The 23536-nt window shown below is 37.3% G+C and overlaps 1 protein-coding gene across 2 annotated transcripts in view; it reads right to left on the reverse strand.

Moving 5' to 3' along the window:
- Positions 1-23536, reverse strand: part of BANK1 (B cell scaffold protein with ankyrin repeats 1) — a 306464-nt gene that overhangs the window by 49196 nt on the left and 233732 nt on the right. For both annotated transcript variants that reach the window (XM_065907388.1, XM_065907387.1), the window contains exon 8: positions 2132-2210. In XM_065907388.1, coding sequence (XP_065763460.1) covers positions 2132-2210 — 79 coding nt within the window. The remainder of the gene's footprint in view (positions 1-2131; positions 2211-23536) is intronic.

A 23536-nucleotide genomic window follows, 5' to 3' on the forward strand; every position in this document is an offset into this window, starting at 1 on the left:
AATTAGTTGTGTGGGAAAATCATGTCCATGATGGTACTGCATATTTCTACATGAATTTTATTTTTAATTTCTCTCATTTTTCATGTGAGAAAGAAGAAAGGTCTAGCTGCCAGTATTAGAACTGATACCAAGATTTTTTAACTATCAGCTGGGGCAGAGCAGACGGTGTTTTGTTCTTGCACAGATTCTCTGCACAGACCTCATTCATCTTTCTGCCTCTAACCCCAAACACAGCCCGAAATAAAGTAGTTTCTAGATATGCTGATGGAGTAAATGATGGAGTGGCTGAAAAGAAATCATTGCTCAGGCTAGCAAAAGGACTTCACTGTTCCTGTCTGGGCAAATTGATCATCAACTTAGAATTACATTAATGCTATAGGCAATTCCTAAAGCTACCTTTATGTCTACAAGTTCAGTTTATGTATTCTATTTTATGTAAACACTGTCTAAGCAACAGGGTCTCCTTAGTCCTTGTCAAATACGCCCAAACCTGGAATACAGCCTTCGAGAGTCATACATAGTGGGTCAGTGGGTTTTAGGAAAATTCACAGAAATGATGATACCAATGGAAATTTGCTGACTTAGGGTGTTCTATGTTTCACCTCTTCTCTAAGGAAAGAGTCAGAGGCCTGAGTCCAATCACACAGAATTTCATATCAGTGACAGTTTCACGTCCAAACAGTCTGTAGAAATGACATTGTTCTGTACCAATAAGTGAAATAATGTCTTATTATAGGTAGTACTTCTGAGAATTAAATGTCATAATAAATACATGGTCATTATCAATGATGGGCTTTACATCACTTTCATTACCACTAAAATGATAATAAATCATTAAAATGATAATAAAATGTATAACTTTAAAATTTAGTGCATCAATTGATTACATTATCATTTAGCATGATTTTGTGTGCTGCCCTAGTGTTTGAAGAGTTTACTGATTTTTGCCAAAGTATGCTAGTTAAGGAACTGTATTTAATATTATTTGATTTGCAAGTCATTCCATCCGTTGAAAAATTGGTAGGCAGTTTTATGGAGCATCAACTGTGAACTGTTCAAAGTGCAAATGACCTGTGGTAAGAATAGGAGAATAGGAGAATTTGGAACAGAAGTGTGATTAGTTCCTTCATGAAATACAGAATATTAGGGGCAAATGGGAAGGCAACGGTTTCAAGGTTTCTTAACAGAATACTACTGGCATTTTTGAGAAGATAATCTTGTTTTTCCTGGGGCACGTCCTGTGTATTGCAGGATATTTAGCAGAATTTTTAACAAAACTCCCTTCTCAACTCATGACAACAACAAAATCTCCATTCATTGACATGCAGTCTCTGTTGGGAGTAGAAAATGGTGCTCCATTAAGAGCCACTGTGTCATTGCGACAATCCAGGGGAGAGCTGATGCCTGAGTGGACAGTGTGGATAAAAAACAGTTCACAGTACTATCTGACACATTGGATGTCGGGTAGGAGAGAAAGTAAAAAATGGTGACTTCAAGTTTTGGGACTGAATTGAACAAGGAAGAAATCTTTATTTCCTGAGATGGCAGTGCCAGCAGGTAGAGTAGATTTGGGCATGATTGGGGGCTTTCAGATTTAGAAATGTTGTTTGGGAGATGCCTGTCAGACTAGCCCAGTGAGCAAGCTGTTGTGAACCAGTGGAGTCTGGCATGATGGGTAGAATTATGTACATGGAGGAAGATGCTGAAATAGTCTTCAGTCATTATATATAGAACTACATTCTATTACAGCCAGCGGGGACCTTAGAGAGACCTAGTGCAAACTTCTCATTTATTATCTGAGAAAACTGAGGTCTGAAAATAATGTGACTTTGTTTAAAAAAATTAAAAAAATATAGTTATTGCAGAACATTTATATCAAACTGACTAGTGTACTTTCTTTGGGTAGGAAAAACTGCTGGTTTGATTATTAAACACTGAACTTGTTAGAACTATTTAAATTAGCAAGATAATGTAGTAATATTTCTACCAGATGATATGCTCAAATCATTCCATTAATTAAATGTCTTCCAATGCTCTTTGTGTTTTTCCACACTCTCTTCAGTTTGACTTTACCAGTTACAAGTACCTTAATTTAAGTGTTATGCAATATGTAACATAGAGAAGCACTTACTAGGAGAACATGTAGAAAATGAGGTAATACCCTCTTCATGGTGACTTTCTTGCTCATTATCTCTGCTAACTTCTTGGATCTGAAATAAAGGAGTGAAATTTTCAACAACATGCATTAATATTAATAAATCTGTATTTTTAATATACCAAATGGAGAGCTGATACCTGTGAAAATAAGAATTAGTTTTTAAATTTTAATTTAAATACTTTGATTATATTATATGTCTTAGCTATTATATTGGGCCATACACAATTTTTTCAATGACACATAGTATTAAAAAAGTGTAACTAGAACAATATAACATTCACAATAAACAACAAATATATTTTAAATGGAACTTCTTGCAATACTTTTAAGATTCACAGCAATAGCTATGAAATTTTTACAATAGATAACTCCTGAATAAAACTGAATCGAACTATCTCATTTAGAAACCATAAACTTTGCTTCCTTTGAACATTTCTGTATCTTTTACCAGATCAAAAAATAATTAATTACATCAAGGATTAAAGTATAGTGAAAGACAGTGAAATTTTAAAGAACTTTCTTTAAAAAGAAAAAGGAAACTGAGTAAAGGAATTTATGTTCCTCTTTCTTAAATCAGTTCCACTACAACTAGAAGGGGGAATTACTGAGAAAGCATAGGGACCTGCTTTATTTTCTCTGGAATTGCTCTGGTCAGTTCTTCAGTTGTGTCCAAATCTTTGTAACCCTATGGACAGCCCACCAGGGTCCTCTGTCCGTGGGATTCTCTAGGCAAGAATACTGGAGTAAGTTGCCATATCTTTCTCCAGGGGATCCTCCTGACCCAGGGATGGAACCCTTGTCTCCTGTATCTCCTGCATTGGCAGACAGATTCTTCTACCACTGAGCCACCTGGGAAGCTGGAATTGCTAGCTTTTGCTTATAATCTCTGAAAGAGGCATGAAGTGTAAATTACTGGAACACATTGGTGGTTGTAGAGAAAGCTAAGTAACTCCAGTGACAGTTCTATTTGTACAAAAGCATGTTGAGAAAGAGATGGAGCTTGGTTGCATTAACATAGATCACATTTTGTTACCAAGAACTCCAAGTGATTATTCAAACAATTTATGCTTTTTTACTTAATAAAACTGATGGAAATGATTAGGCCATTGCTCTACACTTTAAAAATTAGAAGTGTTCACATTAAAGCATTATTAAATTTATAACAGCCTTGGTGTGCAAGGGTATTTGACTTGCATCATGACTTCATCAATTTGATTTGTTACCCACTTTGGCCAATGAAAGCTCAATGGAATTTATTTTATTTGTTGTTGTTTAGTCAGTTGTGTCTGACTCTTTGCAATCCCATAGACTTATCCTGTCAGGTTTCTCTGTACACGGGATTTCCCAGGCAAGAATACTAGAATGGGCTGCCATTTCCTATTCTAGGGATCTTCCCAATGTAGGGATGGAATCAGCAGGTCTGCAAGTCTTCTGTATTGCAGGCAGATTCTTTACCACTGAGCCACTGGGGAAGCCAGAAGCAGCAGTCTTTGATTTCCATTGAAATCTTGAAGCTAAAAAATCTCTTTAATGTTTTTATAGTGAGCTTGATGCAGAAGCTCATTTTCTTTTATTATTGAAGTATTAGTTGATTTGCAATGTTGTGTTAGTTCCTGGTGTATGGAAAAATGATTCTGTTTTTCATATACATATAACATATATTTCACATTCTTTTCTATTTAAATCATATTTTCTCCTCTGCGGACTCAATTAAATGCTAATGTGAAAAGTCATGTGACTTTACTACAGAGATTGACAAGTTGGTTGATGTCTGTATGATCAGTATTAAAAACATTGTTGATATGGCCATTTTTTGTTATCAGTTAGCCTGACCACTATATTTCACAAAGTAGATCAAGAATATATTTTTAAAAATCCATAATATTAAAATCACACCAAGGAAATTTTTACTAGTTGAGTAACAGGAATGCTTTTCAAAGATTTCAGGAATTATGTGAAAATTTCCTTTATCCTATTCGCAAACCTAGACACCACAAGCTCAAAATCAGTCTCTTAATAAAGAGACTGTGGGCAACTGTGTAGGAGTTGTGTGTGTGTGTGTGTGTGTGTGTGTGTGTACTGAGGTTGAAACCTAATGGAATAATTTTTACATTATAACTTAAGCTTTGTGGCATTTATATAAACAAACACAAAAGCCTAAAAATGTCTTGAAGAAAATGGCTTCCAAATACAAAAAATAGCCAAAGTTGATTGAGCACTTTCAAGATTATTATGTAAAACTGGTATTTTGTATAACAGGCTATATAGAAAGCAACTCTTTTCTCAGGAATGAAAGGATCTTAAGACTTATTTACACTAAAAAAATTGTGTCTTTCTAGAATTCTTTACACTTACAATCATATATACTTTGGAAAAATGTGTTATATCTAATGACATATTAATAACTGGTAAAATCAAGGATGGCTCAAAAGTATGGTGGCATTCTGACATCTAAGCACTTTGATACTTTGTTATGTGGCGCAGAGGACAGAGAGTGGATTTTGAAGTCTAAGCTCTCCTCACACCTTGAGGCCATTTCCAGCCAGTCTCCCTAAGGGGTGATGCACAGGGTGGACAGCTTCTGGTCTTAGATCCATCAGTTCTAACTACAGTTGTGAATTTCAAGCTTGGGCACCTGACCCTTTTAACTACATTCCAGCCCTATATGATAATGCTTGTTTCTAATCCATCACAGTTGTGATTGCATTTGTGAGGTACCACCACCTTTACTGAACCAGGGCTTCCTTGGTTTCTCAGAAGAAAAGAATCCACCTTCAATTGCAGGAAACCTGGATTTGATCCCCGGGTCGGGAAGATGGAGAACGGAATGGCTGCCCACTCCAGTATTCTTGCCTGGAGAATTCTATGGACAGAGGAGCCTGAGGGGCTACAGTCTATGGGGTCACAAAGAGTCGGACACAGTTGAGCTACTAACACTTTGACTTTCACTTCACGCATGGTTTGAATTCAGCCACCTTTCACTAAAATGTGAAGGATACAACTAAAATCCACTCCTTGCTTAAGGTTGTGGCAGTAAAAGTAAAAATGTTATTGTCATTTACAATTATGGAACCCAAAGTCTGAAAGGAACCTGAACAACTAGGTTATTCTTTTGTTCATACACTGATACAATGCTGAAACTATGTGTCACAATAAAACTGTAATAATTTGGATATTTATCCAACCAAGTTTGTTTTTAAATGTAGTCTATGCATAGAGAACAGACTTGTGGTTGCTACGGGGGAGGAAGGTGGCTGAGAGCAGGACTAGGAGTATGGGGTGAGCAGATTCAAGTTACTATATATAGGATGGATACACAAGGTCTTGCTATATAGCACAGGGAACTATATTCAATATCCTGTGATAAACCATAATGGGAAAGAATATGAAAAATGATGTATATTTATGCATAACTGAGTCACTTTACAGCAGAGGTTGGCATAACATTGTAAATCAGCTATACTTCAATAAAAAAATTAAATATAATCTATGATCTGCACTGTCCAGCCCTCTTTATAAACTAGGTTTTCCTGGTTTCCACACTTGTTCCTCTTGTCTTTTTACAGACTGTATACTGTCTGGGAGATCTTATCCACTGCAATGTCTTTAATTTATATCTCTATCATGATGATTCATAGACATGAAATTTGCTCCAAATTTTCTGGGGTCTAGATTTTACGATTCAGCAAAGGATACTAGAATAACTATTCACAAGCATAGGGAAAAACCTGGAGGGAGGGGGGAAAATCAGGAGAGACTATACATTAAATATTTGTGTCCCTTCAAAATTCATATGTCAAAATCCTAACCCTCAAAGTGACTGTATTAGGGAGTGGAGGTTTTTGGAAAGTAATAAGATCATGAGGGTGGGGCTCTGATGAATGGGATTAGTGCCCTGATAAAAGAGACCTCACAAAGATTCCTTATGCCTTCCATCATATGAGAACACAGTGAGAAGATAGCTATGCATGAACCAGGAGGAGGGCCCTCACCAGATACCAAATCTGATTGCACCATGATTTTGGACTTCCCAGCCTCTTGAACTGTGAGAAATATGTGTTTGTTGTTTATAAGCCACCCAACTTATGATATTTTTGTTAGAACAGCTTGAATGGCCAAAGACAGAGAATTTCAAGTAATCCTTGCTTCATCAAGGGTAAAAAAGGAAAGTCCTGAAAACAGTTTCTAAACATTTTAAATCAAGATCATTGGTGACCCTGGGGAGGGGAACTATAGTGGAACTGTGTGACTTTATCCTGGACTGAATCTTGGGGTGTAATATGGGAGTGAAAAATGGAGGGCATTATATATACAGAGTTTCCACTCACTATGATGTGAGTAAGGGTTACAGGACAACACTGATTAAGATTTGTTTTTCAAACAATAGTTAAAAGATGTCACTGAAAGGTCTTTTTTCTATTCCTATAATAAGAACAAAAGCATATACCAGACATAAATGTAAAGCTTTGCTACTGACAATTATAAAACCTTGAAATCAGTTTTAGCTTCAAAATCCTAAGTTAAAAAAATATAAACTTCTGTAAAGGAAACAAAAAATACCAGTATGTAAGAATTAGAAATCATTATGGTGTTTTGAATACTCCAATTATATCAAATTTTTTAAGAATATGCTTTAATTTGGAGTAAAACTAAGTAGAAGCTAAATAATGGATACATTTATGTTTCCAAGTTGACAGATTAGAGTCAGTGAAGAGGTAGCCAGGTTTACATTTATGTTGACTATTGCTAACAGCCATCTTTTTTTTCTTTTTTTCTGAGCTTTTGATAATTTGAGTGAGGGTCAAAGAGAACCAAATGGAAAAATCCAAGCTGAGTAATAAAAGGTTAGCATTGTCATCATCACAGTTTTGCACATGTCATTTATATAAAAAACAGAAAAGCAAGTGGTTTCTGAAATCTAAGCCAGAAGCAAACATAAAATGCCACTTAGAGACCCAGCAATTTCCCCCAAAGATTATACTCCTCAGGTGTTAGATAATAAGTGTTATTTGACAAATGAGACAAAAGACCTCTAAGCTTATATTATCAGAAAATAAGTGTTCTTTGAACAAATTAAATAGAAAGGTTCTTAAAGATTATACTGCTGCTAATCTATCCCCAATAAGTATTTATAAGGCTGGAATACTTTTTAGCTTTGACATACAGAATTAGAAGAGTCAATTCTATTGATCAGAGAATTTAAAATATGAAGGATCAACAGTCAGAAAAGATGAATCATAAATTAATGAAGACATGGTAGAAGAGCAAATAAAATTTCTAGCCTTAAGCCTTCAGTTTGAAGGCAGGTAAAATTCACAAGAGGCTCTTCTTTTGGGAAAAAGTCACTAGAGACAAAGCTGTTATTTCTAACTATAAATATATAGGTTTATGTTTTTTTGATGTGGCAACACACCATAATACTCGTACGTATTCCCATTTTACAGTTTTACATTTAAATTGTGGAGTGGAACTAGCAACACCATCAATATCATTTAGTAGCAGAGCAGTATCAGTATCTCTTAATCACAGAAACCTGTGAGACACATATGTAGCCTCAATAAATAATTTTGCTTATTAAAAGTCATTTTCACCCCATCTCAGTTTATTAGCTTCCATTCAAATAAATTATCAGACCTTTACCATTCCCACATAGTTTTGATGAGTAAGTATATTGGCAGGATGGATACTTAGATCTTACCTAAATATAGATCTATTTAAGAAACATTAGACAAATATATATTTTTATGTACCCAAAACAACCAAAAGTTATACTAGATTTGGTAAGTTAATAATAGAACAAACCTATTGAAAGTAAATCTGCAGTGCATTTAAGGTAAAAATAAAATGGAAAACTTTTGTGGTAGGAAAAACAACATTGTTATATATTAAAGAAACTTATTTCCCCTACACTGGCATGTAAAATCAAAATAGAAGAGACTCAATAAAACCAGTAAGTTCACTTTGGGAGAAAAACATCATTTTCTTTAGTCCAGAAATCTGAAAGCTTTTAACTTGTAATAGTGAAATACATTTTATTTTGTGGGGGCCCCAATCAAAACACTAAAGGTGCTGCTGTTTCTATTCTAAAATTACTGTAAAAAGAACTTCATCCCACTTCATTCTGCCACTAAGTGCAAACATCTTGTGAGGCAGTAGCTTAGCATTTTCATGCTTCAAGTGATTTGTTTGGCAGATTTCAGTTGCTTGTGAAAATAATTCCTAATCTTCATATTCATAGCCTAAAGGAAACCAGGACTAGTCTAATGGAAATCAGGGTGTGTCTGATATCCATTTTCATCTAGAAGTAACTTCATGAGTGTGTAATCTTACATGAAGTTTAGATAAATTAGTTTAATGAAATTTATCTTCAGCTTTACATATCTTCTGAGAAAGATTTTTCTGGTTCTTAATTTAGACAGTTATTCATTCCCAAATAGCAGGCCATGGCATTTGCCTGAAGAAGGGTTTCACAATAGAATATATAAAGTTTAAAATAGCTCCTTAAATTAAAAAGAAAATCCTCTTTACATATGGTCAACTTATCTTTGACAGAACAACAAAGGCAACACAATGGAGCCAAGACAGTCTCTTCAACAAATGATGCTGAAACAAGTGGACACCCACACGCAAAACATCAGTCTAGACACAGACTTTATACCCTTCACAAAAGTTAACCCAAAATGGATCATAGACCTAAAAGCAAAATTACAAAACTCACAGACAATAATGGAAAAAATGTAGACAATTTTGGTTATGGTGATGTCTTTTTCGATAACACCAAAGCAAGATCCATGAAAGAAATAGTTGATAACCTGAACTTTATTAAAAATAAAAACTTCTGCTTTGCAAAAGACAAACTCAAGACAAACAGAAGACAAGCCACAGACTAAGAGAGAATATCTGCAAAAGATACTTCTGATAAAGGTCTGTTAACAAAGTATACGAAGAACCTTTAAAATTCAACAAGAAAATAAACTGATTAAGAAATGAGCCAAAGATCTTATCAGACACCACAGCAAAGAAGATACACATGTGGCAAATAGGCATATGAAAAAATGATCCACATCTTTCCCATATGGTATTATGGAACTGCAAATTAAAACAACAATGAGATAATTAGATTCCCTGAGGATTCCCAATCCCTTTGCTGGATCCCGAGAGTGAGAAGCCGGACATGGGGCCCAGAACCTTCACAGCAGTGGGAGAACTTTGGTATTATTGTTCTCCAGTTTGCGGGTTGCTCACCCGGCAAGTATGGGATTTGATTTTATCATGTTTGCGCCCCTCCTACCACCTCATTGTGGCTTCTTTGTCTTTGGACATAGGGTATCTTTTTTAAGATGGGTTCCACTGTTCTCCAGTCAATGGCTTAACAACTAGTTGTGATTTTGGTGCTCTTGCAGGAGGAGATGAGTGTACATCCTTCTACTCCACCATCTTGAACTGGACGCTCAGAACACAAATTTTTAGGGCAATCAATAATACTTGGCAATGAAAATCTTTGATATAGGTTATTATACTTTTGCCTAAACACATAGAATGTAGGACCCCAAGAGTGAACAGTAAGGTGAACTATGGACTCTGGGTGGTTAGAATGTATCAAATTAGATTCATCCTTGGTTTAAAAAAAAAAAAGAACCAATTTGGTGAGTGATGTTGATAATGGGGGTGAGTATATCTGTGTAGGAGCAGGGATATATCAGAAATTTTGTATCTTGCTCTTAGTTTTGCTGTAAACCTAAAACTTGTCTATAAAATCAAGTCTGTTAAAAATTTTAAAGAAATTCATATGCAAATAGATAGTGGATTTAATGTTATTAATTTTGTCTGCAAGAGCTCTTGAAACTGTTCAGGGTAAAACTCTATAGAAACCAACAATGAGTTAGCACATACAAATATTAATATAACGGTTGAATCCCTAGGTCAACTAGCTTTCTAACTATAAATATTCTGTTTAGATATTTGAATCACTTTACATTGTAATGGATCATGTAATTAAAATAGTAAGATAAGGATTGAGGTACTTTAACTGAGATTTGCATTTATGAACAGCGGAGCGAAGTGAATGAATAAAAAACTACATATTATACCCTGCATTTGAGGACATTTGGAAGTTTTATAAAGATATATTCCTCACTAAATCACTGAATAGCTTAGGAATTCATCAAACTAAAGCAATGTCAATTCAGTTTAGGCAAAATTCTATCACTAGAGAATTGAAGCAATGGCAATGGGCCTGTATTTTTTTATTTACTTATTTAAAAACATTTATTTAGAACTTACTAAATATTAGAAACTAGGCTAGGCTGCAAGCATAATGAAGGATAAATTAAGTTTAAAAAAAAACACCAAAAATATCCACATACATATTCATAATACATATGATAGGTACAATGGCATTATTATGAAAAATAATAACATACAATATTTACAATGTACTAGCACTGGTCTGGTGGGCCACAGTCCCAAAGGGTCACAAAGAGTCAGACAAGATTGGGTGACTAAGCACATACACATACACGCACACAGACCCTGGTCTAAGTTCTGTATTATATTAATTTATTTTAGCCTCCAAACGATTTTATGAAATAGGTTTACTGCTGTAATCCTCACTTAATGAGTCAAAAAAAACTTACAGTGGGGTTAAGTAACAGCTAATGTCTCTTACTAGAGGGCTCAAGCAATAGGAAAATAAATAAATAAGTGTATACAACAAAGAATGTGTTGCCACCTAAGACGGCCATGAATCAAGAGTCATAGAGATTCACAGAACAGATGCATGCATGCTCAGTCACTAAGTCGTGTCCAGCTCTTTTGTGATCTCATGGACTGTAGACCAGGCTCCGCTGTCCATGGGATTTCCCATTCAAGAATACTGGAGTGAGTTGCCATCTCCTACTCTGGGGGAATCTTCCTGATCCAGGGATTGGACTTGCGTCCTTTGCATTGCAGATGGATTCTTTGCCATTGAACCAGCAGGGAAGACCCATCTTAGGACAGATAGCTGACAAAACTTTGGAAGAAATGCACAAATCTCAGGGCTGTGGCTGGCATTGGAGACATCTTTGAAAGATGATTAAAATATTTAAAAGTGGGGGCGGGGCATCATGAGCAAAGTAACATAATTAAATGTGGCCATGGGAAAGCATAGGCTGTGTTTGGGAAACACTGGATCATCCTGCTTGACTAGCGGGTAAGGGCAACAGACGTCTGTTTACAGGGTGCACAGAATCCCTAGTTGCCCAGTCCTGTCTCCTCAGTATTTCTGGCCCTCAGGCCAGGTAGTGGGGAGCCAGGCTGTCCGTCCGGTTGGCCTGTGAAGCATATGCTGAGTACTGTCTTGGCTATTGTCTGCGTTATGAGAAAACAGAAGGCCCACTCTCAGTCCCCACAGAAGAGATGGTCAAAACAGCAATAGTGGCCTTTGAAAGCACACACAGACATCATTAAACCATATCACGGCTGTATAGATGCCAATATGTGTGTGTATCCTGAGTTATGCCCAACTCTTTGCGACCCCACTGACTATAGCCTGCCAAGCTCCTCTGTCCATGGAATTTTCCAGGCAAGAATATTGGAACGGGTTGCCATTTCCTACTTCAAGAGATCTTTCCAACCCCAGAATCAATTTGCATCTCTTGCGTCTCCTGCATTGGCAGGCGGATTCTTTTACCACTGAACCACCCGAGAAACCCATAGATGCTGCTAGAAGAGTGCTAATGGGGACCGTGGGGTCAGGGACAGAGGTGGGGAGAAAATGCACCCAAACCAACAAAGCAGATTTCAAGTTTCCCTTTTCATTTTCTCTCCTGCCTTTGAGAAGCAGGAGACAGCTATGTTTTCACATTTGACTTGGATACAAATACAGTGAAAATACCTAATAAACATTTCTTGTGTTCTGAGAAATAAAAAAATGAGATGAATGGAGATATGATCTAATCAGAGAATCTTGCTGTAGGCCCAATCTTTCAGAGAAAAAAAAAAAACTGTTGTAAGATGAAAATGTTAGAAGTAAGAACATACAGGTTGCACGGTGATATCGTTTGATAACTTAATGGTCTGTGTCTCCTTGGTAGCACAGAACAAAAGTGTGTGTGGCTCTTATTTCTTCTACATCCACCTCGGGGAATATATACAGTTATCATAAATGGGATCAGAGAGGCAGAGAAGTTTTTAAATGGTTGTTCAAGGGCACTAGATGAAGCCAGTTTCTTCTAATCAGGGTTTTATCCGCCACTCTTGAGATACATGTGACACATGACTAGAAACACTTCTCTATCTTCCTGTGAAAGAATGAGATGCAGATGTCATGATTTAGGAAGGTTTTGATTACAGTGTCTACATTTATAAAGTAATTAATGATTTTCGAAGCAGTTTCACATATATCACTGTCTTCATATCAACACTGCAAGTCAGGCACAGAGAGACTTAAGTGAAGACAGATGAAGAGATGGTGTCTTGTCCGTAGCTTACAGTGTATAAAGCAGAGATTCAAATCCAGGATAACCCAGGAACTGGGGGGTTTATATCCTGTGGATCCTTATCCAGTGTTCTTTATATTATGAATATGTTGCTTTTTATTAAAACTATTTGTACCAGGTAAATATGACATTAAAAGAGATGGAGTGAAAATAATATACTTTTTGGAAATGAAACTCTTTACTCAATGAAGAAATCATGTCTGACTACAAAGTTCTATAAATGATAGTGAAGTTTAAAAATTTATGTTGGTGGTAAAAATGAAGCTGAAATTCAGAGGCTCTATCTTTGACTAATAGTCTATTTTCTAGAGAATGTGAATAAGAGAAAATTATGGAGTTAATCCAAAAAAATCTAGTAATCAATTAAATTCTATTACACAGTTTAGGATGAAAGATGACCTCTATGACTTCAAAATCATTAAAAAATAACTCTGATATATTCCTAAAGATAGAAAAGTCTGTATTTTACTGTTTATTTACCAGCAATTGAATTTTCAAGAAAGTGTAACTCTTTCCAGTGGAGAAACATTTTTATCAGGTAGACTTAACCTGCCTTTTGATAGATGTAATAAAAAGATAAATGAAAGTAAAATTCCACACATTATAGTTATATTTGTTTTATGATAGTACACCTTGGTATAGGAAGATTACAATTTACTTAAAATTGTGGTTTCAGATTACCTTGCTTCCCTGACCCTCATTATCACAGCAGATTTTATATCCATGCTTTCTTTCTTACTTCCTGAGTCTTTAGCCACATTTCACAGATAAGCCAAAGCACTTAGCCACTGGACATTGGTTTGTCTCTGGAACACAGTACCAACTTCTGTTTGACCGCTTCTGCAAGTGTTATCAACCCTTCCAGTGCAAAGCCTATACAGACAGGTGTTTGCTAAAACAGAGATGTTGGATTTGTGCTTGTTTCTTTTAATTACTTTTATCTGGTCACATAAACTGCCCAGATATGCCTTTCCACTTCATCAAATAGTTAACACACGATAAACAGATGTCAGGTGTTATATTTTAGGGGTTGTATTTCTTCATTCTTATTCTTTTCAGACTTGCCTATTAGCTCAATGTTTTCTTTCTTTTCCTTTGACTTTTAAAAAGAAATAAATAAAACCACAGAATGGCAGGCTTTCATACAATGAGTTAACAAATCTCTACTGTTATCTAAATTCTAGTTTGGTGAGACATTTTAACCAAACGTAAAGTAGCATGATTCAGTTGACCTCTATATTATCCTTTTGTGAATCAGAGGATGTGTGGGCCAGATGTACTAAAGATAAAAATACATTTCAGAAGGCAATTTAAATAGATCATATGTTCTGGGAAGATTACCTGTCAGGAAAATTAGGAAAAAAATGAATTTAAAATTATGACATCCTACTCAGACACCTTGTTATATGTGGCTGGGTAAAGAATTCCATTTCACATCTAATGTCCATGTCTTATACAATAAAACCTATATAAGAAAGCATTGGAGATTTTCAATCATGAAGTGTTCTTTTCATACTTTACCCCATCCTGGAAAGGATAACCTAGATTATTGCATTTTAGGGGGTTGAGACAAAAGTTAACTTTAAGATGAGGAACAATATCAGATAGTGTAGTGATCTTGGCTCTCGATGCACATTAAATTCCCAGGGGGAGTTTTCATAAACTCCCTATTTCTAGGCCCCACCCAAGACCAACTAATTAGAATAATCAGAGATGGGACCCAGGCTGTAGTATTCATGAAAGGCTCTGCAGAGGATTCTACTGTGTCCAGCACGGAGACCCATGAGGACAGTGAATACAAGCACAGATTTAGAATGAGATGGCCTAAATTCATAGTGGCTCCTGACTATTGACTATGAACAAGTTATTGAATCTTTCTCAGAACTAGTTTTTATCTATAAATCAAGTACCTACTACTTTGGGTTGTTTCAAGGGTTAGATGAGCTATTTCCTGTCATAGATTAAATGTTATTACTACTATGCACCTGTCAAGTCTCAAATGGCAGTTCAGTTCCTGTACCCAATCCCTGATGGCATTCCAAACTTTCATTATCAGATCACTTGCTGAATTAGAACTTTATATTTTCTTTAGAGGCAGTGCTGTGCCTTCTCGAAGCAGCAGAGCAACGTGGTTAAGAGCATGGACACAGGAAACAATAGCTAGGTTCAAATCTTGACTGCATCTTCTTGTAGCCCTGTGACACTGGTCACACACTTGATTTTTCTCTCCCTCAATCTGCTCATTTGTAAAATGGGTTACTAACATTATCTGCCTCAGAGGATTATTGTGATGAGTAAATGTATTAATATACACAAGATAGATGGGACTTCCCCAGTGGCCCAGAAAGTAAAATATCTGCCTGTAATATAGGAGATCTGGTGGGCTACAGTCCATAGGATTGCAAAGAGTTGGACACAACTGAACGCCTAACAAGCACACACATCATGCTGATGATAATGTTGCTGATGTTAGTAGTGAAATCCTTTACTGATGTTTCAACCAAAGGTGTTAATTTTCCAAATATCTAACACTGTACCCACCAGATCTTCCCACTGTTCTTAGCGGTTCTCCCACACCATGTCCACTAGAACTACATTGGAGAATAAAGTTTTCAAAGATAACTTGAAAGGATATTCTTTCATTTCTTTACCAGTTCACAGATTTTTTTGGAAGCGATCATTCAAATCCATAACCACTTCTTGAAAATGGTCTGAAAGATCATGTTCTAATACTGGTTAACAAGTAGTATCTTCTTTCCATATGCATTTATTTTATTAATGTCTAGGTTGTATATCATATGGTTATATAGCACTGATGTTGATATTAATAGAAAAGAATAAGAGAATTCATAAATTACTGCTATGCTGCAGTGCTAAACAAAAAAAAAAATCTTAATGACATCTGTAGAGATCTTGAATGAAGAGGCATTTGACATTCTCTGATAGTGTTGAATATCCTATTTTTAGCATTTTGTGTTTTTTGGCACTTTAAATCAAAATTTAAGATTTAAAAAAATGCTGTACCAGAGAAACATAATGTAATTCATGAATTTAATCTTTGTTCCCTAGGTAACTATTAGATAGTGTTTCATCACAACCACAATGCCTATTGAGGAAACACCTCAAAGTGTCAAGGGTCCAGCTGGAGATCACAATTAGCAGCCGATGTAAGTGTTTACAACCAAAGCTGGGAGATACTTGTCACAAGGAATTCATCATAACGTATCTCATACCTGACAAAAGGCACATTAATAATCTTTTATTGCTTTCTATGCTTTGAGGGCTTTAATTTTTCAAAAGCCAAACAAGATCTTTTCACGTTATTTTTACTTGACCCTTAATGTGCCAAAAGATATACTTTCTGAAATAAATACTATTATGAGCTACTGAAAACACCTCTAGGCAAAACAGGCAACTTATTAACTATGACTTTATGAGACTTCACACATTGCATCTTGTGGAAAGCAAATAAAACCCTTATATCTGTCACTGCCTTTTTCTTAATACTTCACAGCTGCCATCCAAAAAAATCCCTCTGCTGAAGCTTCTGGCAATGGCTGGTCTATGAAAGAGAAATGAAATTCAGAGAAAAAGTGATTACAGAGTTATATTTTCCATGGGGTTGCAAATGCAGGTGTCGGGAGCTTCAGTAATGTTCTTTCTTTGTCCTTTGCCAAGCGTGTTATCTCTGGAAGAGACCACCACCAACCTTTCTTTAAACAGATGTGCCTCAGCGGCCAGCCTGAGAGCCAGTATCTATGCTGGTGAATTCATGGCCCTACACACTGGAGGTGGGATCCATCCATGTGCTCATCCATTCAACAAATAAAGTGAGTGCCTACTACGTGCCAGGCCAGGCAGTGTTCAGAATAATAAGGATATAGCAGCAAATAAAATATTATGAAGTTCCTGCCTCTGTGGAACTTCATTCTAGTGGAGGACAGACAAATGTTGTTTACAAGAACCTGCACTGTGTTTTATGCATAAATTAGCGTGGACTGGGGTAGTTAGAACTCGACATGGACCAACAGACTGGTTCCAAATAGGAAAAGGAGTAGGTCAAGGCTGTATATTGTCACCCTGCTTGTTTAACTTATATGCCGAATACATCATGAGAAATGCTGGGCTGGAAGAAGCACAAGCTGGAATCAACATTAACAGGAGAAATATCAATAACCTCAGATATGCAGATGACACCACCCTTATGGCAGAAAGTGAAGAGGAACTAAAAAGCCTCTTGATGAAAGTGAAAGAGGAGAGTGAAAAAGTTGGCTTAAAGCTCAGCATTCAGAAAACTAAGATCATGGCATCTGGTCCCATCACTTCATGGCAAATAGATGGGGAAACAGTGGAAACAGTGTCAGACTTTATTTTTTTGGGCTCCAAAATCACTGCAGATGGTGATTGCAGCCATAAAATTAAAAGATGCTTACTCCTTGGAAGGAAAGTTATGACCAACCTAGATAGCATATTAAAAAGCAGAGACATTACTTTGACAACAAAGGTCCGCCTAGTCAAGGCTATGGTTTTTCCAGCGGTCACGTATGGATGTGAGAGTTGGACTATAAAGAAAGTTGAGTGCTGAAAAATTAATGCTTTTGAACTGTGGTGTTGGAGAAGACTCTTGAGTTCCTTGGACTGCAAGAAGATCCAAACAGTCCATCCTAAAGGAGATCAGTCCTGGGTGTTCATAGGAAGGACTGATGCTGAAGTTGAAACTCCAATACTTTGGCCACTTCATGTGAAGCGTTGACTCATTGGAAGAGACCCTGATGCTGGGAGGAATTGGGGGCAGGAGGAGAAGGGGACAACAGAGGATGAGATAGTTGGATGGCATCACCGACTCGATGGACATGAGTTTGAGTAAACTCCGGGAGTTGGTGATGGACAGGGAGGCCTGGCGTGCTGCAGTTCATGGGGTTGCAAAGAGTCGGACAGGACTGAGAGACTGAACTGAACTGAACTGGGGTAGTTGGGGAGGAGGGTTTGTTCCGAGGTATTAGTTTGCGTGTGTGTGTTTGTTCAGTCTCTCAGTTGTGTCTGACTCTTTGTGACCCCTGGACTATAGCCCACCAGGCTCCTCTGTCCATGGGATTTTCCAGGCAAGAATATGGGAGTGGGTTGCCATTTCTTACTCCAGGGGATCTTTCTGACCCAGGGATCGAATCCACATGTCTTGCATCTCATGCACTGGCAGACAGATTCTTTATCACTAGAGCAATTTGGGAAGCCCTATAAATTAATAAACATATAATTATTTTCAAAAAGGTCTTCCTGTAGCTCAAACAGTAAAGAATCTGCTTGCAATGTGGGAGACCTGGGTTTGATCCCTGGGTCAGGAAGATCCCCTGGAGAAGAAAACGGCGATCCACTCCAGTACCCTTGCCTGGAAAATCCCATGGACAGAGGAGCCTGGCAGGCTATAGTCAATGGGGTCACAAAGAGTTGGACATGACTGAGAAATTATTTTAAAAAAGAGACATACTATCAGAGTGAGATTGTTTATTTCACATAGCTCAAATAGGTCACACATATTTGTATACATATAGCTCTGAAATATATGTGTATATATATTTGTATACATATAGTCTCCCAGAAGCAGATTCCTTATCTGCAATGCAGGAGACACAGGTTTGATCCCTGGGTCAGGAAGATCCCCTGGAGAAGGAAATGGCAACCCACTCCAGCATTCTTGCCTGGAGAATCCCACGGATGGAGGACTCTGGCAGGCTTCATCAGTTCATGGGGTCGCAAAGAGTCAGACACGACTGAGTGACTAAACCACCACCACCAGCTATGAAATATATACTTATTTGAGTATGAAGCATAGACATTAATGTGCATATATATTTCCCACCCTCTGTTTTTCCCACTCCACATGCATGTCCTTGCCGAACCTGTCACTCCATCACCATAAGTGCATATGTTCTCTATTCTTAAAAGGGGGTGGACCTCTGTGATCTCCTTGACTAAGGAGTAGCACAGAGGAGCCTCCATATGACTTCTGCAGTCAGCCATGAGAATGATGCAACTCTTGCCTGCCTTTCTCTCAGGATGCTCACTCTCGAGCTCAGTGAAGCAACCTGTGAAACATGGAGATCCTTACCCATTTGGAGAGGAACAGACCTGTGTTCATAGCCCGGTGGAGCTCTCAGCTCAGAAGGCCAATTGCCAGCCATGGGACTGAGCCATTTTTTGTGTATTCTCCAGTTCTCTTTTGAGCTATTCCAACTGAAATTATTGGAGCAAAGATGCGCAAACTTTTTTGGAGCAAAGTTATCCTACTGAGCCTTGCCTAAATTTCAGACTTATGAGCAAAATCAATCTTTATTATGATCCTAGTCCACTAGGTTTTGGGGTAGATTGTTACACAATAATGCATAGTCAGGACAACACATACACACATGTGCATAAGTGGTCAGCTGAGTGTGCGCTTTTCCATTTTAAGGATTAGCTAGCCAATACGAGGAGTAACTAGAGAGGGTTCAGTGACCTGTCCACCATAGATAGTAAACGCAAGAGCATGGTCCTTGTTAGTAGTGTTACACCCTCAGGTTCAATCTGAGAGAAGGTCTGAATATTCTCCCTGAAATTTCTTTGAATGTTGTATTCAGGTTTGCCCAGAAAGACACTGAACCTGAGCTCAAAATCACGTACTGAAGCTCTACAAGTTAGTGATGTATAACCTTGAACAAGTCACGTAACCTTTAAAAGTCGCTTTATGTGTATGTGTATAAGCATATACATAATAAAAACACGTATTTGTATTAATATTGTCATTCACAGAAGATTGCAAAGGTAACAGCAGTAATAACAAGTGCTAACATTTTGGGGTCTATATTATGTGGTAGGCACTGTACTATGTGCCTCATATGTTACCATGTGTTCTTAAAACTGTTCAATTTACTATGTATGGTACTATCATTATCTCCTTTTTCATTGAGGGAAAAACCAAGTTACTGAGACATTAAGTTACTAGCCCAAGATCAAATATAAGTATCAGAGTGGGATGGAAAAACTAAGTCTTTCATGCACACCGATTTTGCCTACCTGCTGTTGTTAAAAAACAAAATCCAAAAAGCAAAACAGCAAAACAGTAAGTCTTTCAGCTAGCAGAATCAGGGATGTCTTTAACTACTATGAGGCATATCAGTTCAGTTCAGTTCAGTCGCTCAGTCGTGTCCGATTTTTTGTGACCCCGTGGACTGCAGCACACCAGGCTTGAGGCATATTAAGTAATATATTCATGAAAGATGTAAAGTTCTGAAAATGCATACGTGAAAATAGACGAGGATAGGATTATACACACACTACAGGAAATGAATTGAGGAAGAATTTTTGAAAGATTTGATGCTCCTGGCACTGCTCGTACCTTCCTAACGTGGGAAGCTAAAGAAAAAAGAAAAAAAAAAAAGAGGACTTGGGAAATAGGCAGCCCAAAATGCCATATTTTTGCTTTGAAGAGTAGGGCTTCTGAGAGATGGATTGGAAAGCAAACATAAAGGAATGAAGCAAGGAACACCTCTTTTGGTTTTGGTGTTATGATTCCATTACTCAGATAAAATTGTTGAGCTTCCAAATTTTGTTTCCAGGGCTTTGTGGCAGACTTAGCTAGTGATACCCTATCATCCAGTTGGATTTCATGAATAATGCAGCCCAATTTTCATCCCTGTTGGTTCCTAGTTTATCCTCCCAGGTCTTGGCTTCCAAACCACTCTGGTCATAGATCTTCTGTTTATGATTTTTATACTCTTTATAGCCTGTACCCTCCTCCCTGAAGACTGACAGTGATCATCTGTGGGTGACTGTCATCCTCATTCTGACTTTTAATTCTTTCTTGTTGTTATGATAAAACTTCTCAGATCTTTCACCTCTGTATTATCTGGAGCCTTTAAGGAAGGAAGAGGCAACAAAAGAAAAACCTTGAGTTTTTTAAATGGACTTCACTACACATTGTTCGAGCTCTCACTCAGATTATGTGACCTCTCCATTGTCCGTGTCTAGGGAATGGACGTGTTGCTTTATTCACATAGACTTCAGGGTTGCTCCTTTGATGTTTTAGAAATCAGCCACTCCGTGGCTCCTGCGTGCCTTTGTTGGGTGTTCTACAGGGGTTGGGGCTTTCCACCTACTGACTCCAGTATTTCTGTTCAATGCATCAAATGTAACCATTCACTGGGACAACTCAGGAGATCAGGGCTTAGTCTAACTTTAGAGGGCTTTGTAGATGGTGCTAGTCATAAAGAATCCACTTGCCAGTGCAGGAGATGCAAGAGATGAGAGTTCGATCCCTGGGTCAGGAAGATCCCCTGGAGAAGGGAATGGCTACCCACTCCAGTATTCTGGCCTGGAGAATTCCATGGACAGAGGAGCCCAGTGGACTATAGTCCATGGAGTTGCAAAGAGTCGGATATGTCTGAGCAAATGAACACACACACACACAGACATACACAGACACACAAACACTTTGGAACAACCCCTCCTCCCCAATTACCCCAATCCACAATAATTTTTACACAAAATACAGAGCAGGTTCTTATAAACAACATTTCCCATGGCTGCTCCCTTGTGTGTTAGAACCTATAGTCCAATCAGTTTGCACAGGCAGAAACAGGGACATTGTGTTTGTGTTCGCAACTTCCTCTTTCAACACTAAGTCCTTCAAACGCTCAATCCAAAACTTCTGTTAATTTTACTTCCTAAATATTTAAAAAATTTGCCAACTCTTTACCACCTTCATGATTGTATGCAGAGGAAATCTCCTCGCTTACCTGAAGCAAAGCCACACATATCTGTTTCTTCTCTATTTCTCTTCCTTTTGCATACGTCTGCTTCCTTCACCCACAGGTAAGCCACACAACAGGCCTTTCCTGGTGGCTCAGATGGTAAAGAATCTGCCTTCAACATGGGAGACCTGGACTCAGTCTCTGGGTCGGGAAGATCCCCTGGAGAAGGGAATGGTTACCCACTCCAGCATTCTTCCCTAGAGAATTCCAAGGACAGAGGAGACTGGTGGGCTACCATGGGGTCGCAAAGAGATGGATGCGACTAAGCAACTAACATGCACAGAAGAAAAATTTTTGTCAAATGAAAATCTATGTCACCCCCCTTCAATGATTCTTCAAAAGCCTCAGGATAAGAGAATTTTACATTGCTTACAAAGAAGGCCACATGTCTTGGCTTGCCTGGAATAGTCCTAATTTGTTGCAATTTCCAATTTATTTATTTATGGAATAAGTATTGGTATCATCTTTTTCACTTTTGAAAGCATAGTAGTTTGGATAATATAGTCTATGATTTGCCCAGTTTATAAAGTCCTTTGTTGATTTATCTGTTCAGGATTATTTCCACTTGTTTAAGCCTCCGCTTATCTGAGTAATTTTTCTAGGAATATTATTTCTTTCATTTCTGAGTCTTTGCAAATTCTAGTCCTTCTATATAAAGGGCTTTTCCTGCTTCTTGTCTGGCTCACTTTCTTCATTGTTTAGGGACCCCGGGAAGATGAAAAAATCTTTTCTTCCCCAAGACTAATATATTGAATCTCTTTTGCATTCCTATAGCTTCCCATATTCAGTTCTATAGTAGCACTGGTTCTACAATATAGTTGTTTTTGTATTTGTTTGTTTTACCCAGTAAATCGTAAACTGCTTAACATCCAGAAACTGCATTGTCATGCTTGCTGTGGCATCCCAGAGTGTACACCATTCTGTAGAGTAGTGTACAAGTAGATTTCAGAAATATATTTCCTAAATGAATGAACAATAAATAAAGGAACAAATCTAAACTCTACTAGAGTTATCTTGGAAGAGTAACTATATATCCAGGGAATTTAAAAACTGCTGAAGCATCAGTGCTTTATTGATTTCCAACTTCTCTGGAGGAGGGGGAACTCACTTGAATTAGATAAGCTTCTGTTCCTTTCTAAATGTGGAAAACAATATATTCACAGTCTTTTGCATGAACTTTGTTAGGAAACTTCAGCTTTGGCAGGCCACTACTGTGAATATTCTAAATGAGAAAATGAGAACCAAAACACTCCAAGATTCTTTCATAATGCAGTTTTTTAAGTTGGTAAATGGAGTAAGGGTATTATTAGAAGTTGTTATTTTCTATTTGTCAATGGTAGACATAGTTAACAATCCATTTTGAGCCTCATTTTAACTAAAGAGAACATTTAGTGAATGATTCATATAAATTCTTGGAAGACTGTGATTTAAAAACAAAATTATATAAACCTCAAGATATATGTGTAAGTAAGATAATAAGAGTTGAGATAGACTGTTGTAAGAACTTTTTGCTATTGGATGAATTACTTATCAAAATATAAACAACTGAATTCTATATCTCAAATGAGTCTAATCTTAAAAGAAATACTTTTGCTTAGCAAATTAGGAATAAAGAAAATGGTCATAAACTGACAAAAGATATCAATACTAATAAAAATTCCATAGAAAACATCACACAAGTTAGAAATACAATGGCACAAAATATGTCTTCTTGCTATCACTGCTTCATTCAAGACTGTTGATCTCAGCAAAACAAAGCAAGAAAAAATTTAAAAATTGAGATTAATAAGAATGCTTAGAAAATTACTGCATACAAAATTGATTAAATGATTGATTGCATTTATATATGCCATTGATAAAGAAAAAATAAAAAAAAATTAGATGCCATTTCAGTTCAGTTCAGTTCAGTCGCTCAGTCGTGTCCGACTCTTTGCGACCCCATGAATCACAGCACGCCAGGCTTCTCTGTCCATCACCAACTCCCGGAGTTTACTCAAACTCATGCCCATCGAGTTGGTGAAGCCATCCAGCCATCTCATCCTCTGTTGTCTCCTTCTCCTCCTCCCCCAATCCCTCCCAGCATCAGGGTCTCTTCCAATGAGTCGACTCTT

Source organism: Muntiacus reevesi, chromosome 16, assembly GCF_963930625.1.
Source record: "Muntiacus reevesi chromosome 16, mMunRee1.1, whole genome shotgun sequence".
NCBI lineage: Eukaryota > Metazoa > Chordata > Mammalia > Artiodactyla > Cervidae > Muntiacus > Muntiacus reevesi.